Here is a 7,054-nt window from a genome sequence, read left to right as displayed (position 1 = left end):
TTCTATCAGTGCATCCTTTTGTTGATGCCATCTTAAGAGACTCATGTGTCTGCCATGCCAGCTTTTTCCAGTGCACCTATATTGACTTTGAAACCAGGCACTCCTGCCCTCTTAGCTACAGCTAGCACATTAGATTATCTCTCATTCACCACTTTACACGAACAACAATATCAACTATCATAGCTCTATCTACTACTGCTCATATCTCAGCTATGTCAGCTGTACCCAAATCTTTATTAACCATATTTCCAACTACAGCTTTTAACTCTAATAAAACATACACTCTAAAAGCAAAATCTTTTGTCTCCACTGTACTCAAAATTTCTGCTCCCCCAACTATTAGCATCTCAGTACTTTTAACTACCCCTCCATTCACCACCAATATACCCAAAGTACCTATATGTTTGTTTAGATACCTAAAAAGTCCCAAAGGAAAGTTTAGAAGAGACATTGTTTTTGTTATATAACATGGATGTGGTATTAAACCACCTGTATAATGATAAGAAATATTATTAACAAGCTTAACAACTATAAAAGTTCCCATTAGTATATCAGTATCAATTATTTTGCCTTTTATCCTCATGCCACACAAAGTTCAATGCCAGCATCCCGTGTCACCCCCTCTTTTTATTATCTCTTCTATCACATTGTCTGCCTTGCCACCCTTCTTTAATACGCCCACATCAACTCCAGTAGAACAGTATTTAGTTCCTCCAGACAAGATTACCACATCAAATGTAGCTATCATACCAATTCCCTGCCATTCCTCTTCCTTTTTAGGCACATTCAATATACCTATAACATCACAATGCACAAATCTTGTTCCTTCTTACAGAACGCAACCAGTCACAATAACTAACAAACCTTTTTAAACTGATAAATTTTTTCCAACTCAGCTAACACTGTTCATCAGAGTGAGATACTAGTAATAGGTCTGGTAAAAACATTTTCTATCATCCAGATTGTCGGTCTTTATTCTGAAATCAGCAACTACTGTTTGTACTACCATTAGGTCTACACTCGTTAAAAATCAAAATGTTCAAGTTTTTCTTACTTCTCTAAGTTTTTCTACTAAAACCACCATCTTAACACCATAATTTACTACAGGTATATAATTACTGCTTTAGTGCCTTTTTTCCTATTGAAAATAAAATCAACAGCTACAAGATATGCATCATTATTTCTGCCATTAATTTCAAATTTAAAAACACTATTTGTTGCAGGCACTCATCCTATAACTAATCACACCACAACAACCACAACATCCTCCACACATTCTTCAACATTGACATCAGGTTCTACCATTACCCACAAAACACGTAAGAATGTTTTATTCACAATCTTTTATTTATTATACTGCATAAATGTGAAAAGAGACTAAACCAAAAGGAGGCTGACACAATATTAGAAAATGACCATATGTTCAAGATAGATTTTTGGGGAGATCAATACAAGGATACCATTGCAGACCTCCATCTGAAATGCAACTTGCTTGGCATCCCTTGAGTCATTGAACTGAAACAAACATGAGGTAAATGAAGCCTGTTCTCATGTTCATGCTTGCCTTGGGCCAATGATTTAGAACATCCATTCAGAAGGGTAGGTCATCAATGGGATCAAAACATTTTATTCTTTAGGATCCCTACTGATTTACCAGGGGATTTGCATTTAAAAATGAATCTATACAATATAGGTATTGTCCTTTATCTTAGAACTGAAAGTTTTAGTGTAGCTGCTCTGGCTCTTACAGTGCTAGGTCCCAGGTTTGAATCCCAGCCAGGACATTAATTACAAGGGGTTTGTCTGTACTCCCCATGTTTGTGTGGGTTTTCTTGTGGGCATTCTGGTATGCTCCCACATTCCAAAAACATGCATTTAGGTTAATTGGCTTCCCCTTCCAAATTGGCCTTACGTTGTTGTGTTAATGACATATGGCTATGGTGGGGATAGCAATGCACTTAGTGACATGACTATAGACTTTGTAACGCACTTTGTGATGTAACATAACAGCATTATATAAATACAAATTTTTAATAAAATCTGCAGTTTCAGTGTACTCCCATGCCGGCCTCAAGCCTGTTCAACTTCAATTTGGGAGATCTGCTGGGTTCAGCACCCCTGTGCATGAGCGCAGCAATCTCTATTTATTCCTATCAAAAGGTTCTCCCTAGCTGTTTTGATATATTACAAGATATCTATAATATAGAATACTGCATTAAAAATGTCCTTAGGACCCATTCGCATGGGTCCAGCACATTAATTTAAATAGCTTGCCAATGCACCACAACACAATCAAATACACAATTTTTCCCAACACACATGCCATACTTTGTGTGGGTGCTTTGCTTTAGTGCATTGGGATGCTATTCAAAATGCTGTGCATTGTGGTAAAAACTGTGAAATATGTTTTCACTTTTTCCCCCCTTGAACTTTGCAATTTAGGTCTCCTAAACTGTTTTACAGGAACTTTGGTAAGAGAATATATTAAACCCAATACAGTGCATTACATAGCGCGATTTTCTTATGGCAAAAAAAATCAGAATACAACGTCAGCAAAAAGTTAATCCTCAATGTGTCATTTCAAAACAGATTTAGGAAAACATACAAAATATTTACAGTTATTCTGGATCAGACAAATCTGTTGCACTGAAGCTGTACACTTAGATTTCCAGAAATGACAAGGTAGTAGGATGGCCACTACTGTTACAAGCATTGCAGGCTGATTGTAATCTAAATGACAAAGAAATGAAATAGATGTGAAATTTGGATTCACATTGTGCTGACTGGTTGCAAATTATTTATTTGTCCTAAATAATACATGTGAAGTTTAAGTCTAAAATATTGTGTTTTCTTTAACAGTTCCAGATGTGACCACACCTCATTCAACAACTACACCAGGTAGGTAGTCTTCAACTTTTATTCCTTAGTAACAAAATGCAAAGAGAGAGCAGGCTAGAATCAGAGCCATAATCTCTTGTGATTGTCATTTAGTAAACATGTACTGCCATACTGTACCAATGTCCCTATAAATAAGACCACACAACAGACACTAACTTCACAATCCAACGTTATTGTTCTAAATAACACTCTACCCACCTGGATCCTTCCACTCCATCCAGGCAGATAGAGTACTCGATAGAAGAATATTTTAAACATGAATGGGATGCAGCCTTCATTTCTTTAGACATGTTTCCTAGCAAACCAGTAGATTAGCTAAAATGACACCGCACCCAGAATTTAAACGGAATGTGGAAGAAATCCAGAGTGGAAAATTTTATGTTGATTCTAAGCTGGTTACCTTATGTCACTGACCAGGAAAAAACATGGAGCTCATGGAGTGTACAATGGCTGAACTCCAGTGCTGCTTGTTACTTCCAGGTCACTGACTCAGTATGGTAAATCCAGTATTGGAATAGGGACCTGTACCCTAAAAATCCAGCAATGGCGCCTCCTTTTTTTTTTTTATTTACCCTTTGCTGTTCTTCTCTGCCATCTCTTTGCCAGTCTGTAGACATGCATTGGACAGGACCATTTTATTAAAATTCACTTGCAACAACCTCAGGGGAGAGATATGCAAGCAAACTATGGTTTTTAATTTAAAAAAATTGAGGTTTGGGATTTATTCTTTTTCTGGTCTTACTATTTGGTCACCAGCCATGTGAGAACTCCTAACTTGCATACTTGTCATAGTAGACTGCTAGTAAAAACAAATGGGGACACTGGGAATTGTACAGTTACACAAAAACCCCTAAACTCATTACACAAAGGGGGGTGGGGCAGGGGTTATGCAATCATGCGGGAGAGTTACACCTTCACTACACCAGGGAGCCCATGCAACTGCAATACAGTATAGCAAGGAGGCCACACATTTACACAGAGCTGTAACGTCTCCGCTTTCTCAGGATTATACTGACCTTTATCAAGTCATAGACAGATTACTTCCTTCTGCCAAATGAAAAGAAAGACGGCAGCAAATGGGCTTGAGTGCACAGTGAGCCCAGGTGTACAGCAAATGATTCAGAAAACCATTATTCTTCAGAGTGCACAAAATGTGCTTTATTTAAACACATCACCCAACAATAGATTATCTGACACTTCTAAATGACTGGCATTGTTACCAGGGGGTCATGTAGGTCCTGCCAAAATGGTACCTTAGCAACCATGGACCTGTTTAATGTTTCAGATAAATGTGATTTTACAGAGCAAAGGAAAGGTGAAAAACAAGAAAAGGAGGTGATCCTGTGGGGATCAGTTTTGTATGTTAATGCTTTTTAATACAACATAGACGTTTGAAAGAACCCAACACTAAGAGGTTATGTAAGCTCATTTTTAAAATACTAATTGAGGGGATATAAGAAGGATATTTTGGTTTCGGCTACATACCTGAAACAACATTGGTGTAACCGTGATACAAATTTGTGTGGCTATTGGCTGAACACATGTATACTTATTCTGGGTCAGTGACTCATTTTTGTAACGCCAGAACATGGCCGTTTACATATCCTCTTAGTGAAATAAACAAATGAGGGCTACCTTGCATTCTGGTACCTAGTGTATTATTAACCTAAAACAAGAATACTTGTGGACTAGTCCTGCATGCTTGTTTCAGGTCAGTGACTCAGGATCAGAATGACAGCCCCAGTATTGGTAGTTGTCACTTCTCTTTTCATGACTAACCCTTTATGAGAAAAAAGGCTTGAAAAGCTAAAATGTTCCCCTTTTCTTATTAGTATGCAAAAATGCTAACATTTAGTAAAATGCTGAGAGAACAGAGGGGGCAATCTATAAAAGGTTTCCTGCATTTTGCTTGCCATGAAGATGTATTTTACCTGCATTGGAGAATGTAAATTTTAGTGACATAACCGGTCACAGGAGTGACCAAAATTCATTTTCCAGCTGCAGTGCTATATACATATTTTTTTTTTTTTGTTTTTGTATCCGTCTTTTGGAAACCTGCTCTACCTGAACTACAATTAGGATATTAATATTTATTTTACATTCTAAATTAGATTCCCCACCAGAGAAATGTACCCAGATTTACCCAGATGTACACAGATTTCCCAGATGACCTCCTTTTCATATACAAAACAAAAAAAGTGGGGATGTCAGCCCTGAAAAAGTTATCATTGGCTTGTCATTTAAAAAGATTTTAGCAGCCCAGTGTCAAGATGGGTACATGACAATCCTTAGGTTCCCTTAGGAGTGTAATTTTAGTAATCAGCAAGTTAGGTGTCGGAAAGGTGGCTGAGAGGGTAGCACTTTGGGTTTGGGCCCAAAGTTCAAATCTTGGCTAGGACAGAGTTTGTATGTTCTTCCCGTGTTTGGTTTGATTTCCTCTGCAAAACTCTGGTTTCTTCCCACTCCCAAATGGGCGTGGACTGTGGTAATAACATATGGCCATGGTAGGGACAAAAGATTGTGAGCACCTCTAAAGGACAGTTAGTGATAGGACTATGGATTTTGTAATGTAATGCGTAATATGTTGGAGCTATATAAATACAAGAATACAATAATAATACTGTTGATAATTTGGCAACAGAAAAAAATGTAACATGTACATAGAATTTAGCAGCCAACCACAGCATATCAATTCAATGGGATGGTAATTTTGGTTGGAAAAACAGGATTTAAAGTGCAAATTCATTGCTGCCATTGTAACATCGAATTTATTAAATTTGGTAAAAAAATATTCTATTATACAGCTAAAGTGAATTTTATACTAGAGTGGATATAGAACACACAGAAGCTAAAAAAAATAACCCCTCTTATTGTATATTAAGGAATAGGGATCCTTCTTTGAAATCAATATATTGATTCTTGTTCATCCTTTCAGAAAACTGCAGCCCTCATCAATACAAACAAATCATCCAGAAGGACAATTGCTCTGCTGAAGTGCCACTGACCAAGTGTCAGGGATACTGCGAGTCTGAATCATGGTAAGAGACAAAGGAATTATTTTGTTTTTTAATCATTTTAATAATAGTGGATCTTCTAAAGGTATTTGTGGTTTATTATGACTGGCACTTATATTACCAAACTCAGACAGGCATTTCATTTCAGAAATGCATTTCAGCTATTTTTACTGAAAAAATAGGATGGCAAAGCTGAAATTCGGGCAAGTAAATCCAAAAATGACAATTGGACAATAAAAGCATGCATTTACATGCTTACCTGGAATTCTGCTTTAGAAGTTGTGATTATTTTAAATGCAACCACATCGGCTTGGATAATAAAGCGTTCTCTTTTACCACCACTTTCAAAACAGTTACAATTACTACTTCCAACTAATATGCCAAAGCTGATATTAAAATGTCATGCACATAAAATGCGGTGAGAATAATATACAGGGCATCACCAACTCTGAGATCGGTAACAACTGTATGCTATGCTTTGTTTCAGGTATCACAATGGATTTGACGCAGTTGAAGGTAGGTGCCGCTGTTGCAGTCCAGTGAGCGCCATAGAGAAATCGGTGGAACTTCACTGTCCCGGCACATTAACATCCATTACCGTGAATATTAAAATAATTGACAAATGTGAATGTAACATTGTACCATGTAATAACTACATTTACCATTAATTGCATTTCCACCAGCAATGTACATCTTCTCTTTCCTCAATATGTATTCTCACTTATAAATTCACATCAATTTACCAGATTGCAGAATACTTTGTAAAATAAACCTTTATGTGCAACCTTAAATGTTTATTAATAGTCCACATAATAAACTGTTATGCATAAGTGTCCACCTCTGGGCTGGTTTTAGACTTAAGCTTGCATTATCTGGATGTTAAATTTATACCCTGTCCTGTACCATTAGTTTTAAAGAATTGCTGATAATATTGCCACCTCCCAAATGCCTACAAGTGCATGTTCTCTTGTAGTGGCATGCAGAATGCACTGTAGATGGGCCCCACACCTGTTTCCTGCCTAGGTTGTTTTGGTAGTGATCTGGCTCTAATTCCTCCAGCATGTGTGTGTGTGTGTGTGTGTGTGTGTGTGTATATATTTATATATATATATAATGTAGCGGTACCTTCAAAATTCTCCCTA

General features: G+C 37.1%; 1 protein-coding gene across 1 annotated transcript in view; it reads left to right on the top strand.

The window, feature by feature from the left end:
* Window positions 1-6,736, top strand: part of MUC6 (mucin 6, oligomeric mucus/gel-forming) — a 52,009-nt gene extending 45,273 nt beyond the window's left edge. The window contains exons 32-35 of the mRNA XM_072421513.1: window positions 1,161-1,319; window positions 2,860-2,898; window positions 5,834-5,936; window positions 6,400-6,736. Of these exons, the coding sequence (XP_072277614.1) occupies window positions 1,161-1,319; window positions 2,860-2,898; window positions 5,834-5,936; window positions 6,400-6,580 (482 nt within the window). The 3' untranslated portion in view covers window positions 6,581-6,736. The remainder of the gene's footprint in view (window positions 1-1,160; window positions 1,320-2,859; window positions 2,899-5,833; window positions 5,937-6,399) is intronic.
* The last annotated feature ends 318 nt before the right edge of the window (window positions 6,737-7,054 follow it).

The sequence above is a fragment of the Pyxicephalus adspersus genome, chromosome 9, assembly GCF_032062135.1.
Source record: "Pyxicephalus adspersus chromosome 9, UCB_Pads_2.0, whole genome shotgun sequence".
Lineage (NCBI taxonomy): Eukaryota > Metazoa > Chordata > Amphibia > Anura > Pyxicephalidae > Pyxicephalus > Pyxicephalus adspersus.
This window is presented reverse-complemented; position numbering and strand designations above follow the sequence as displayed.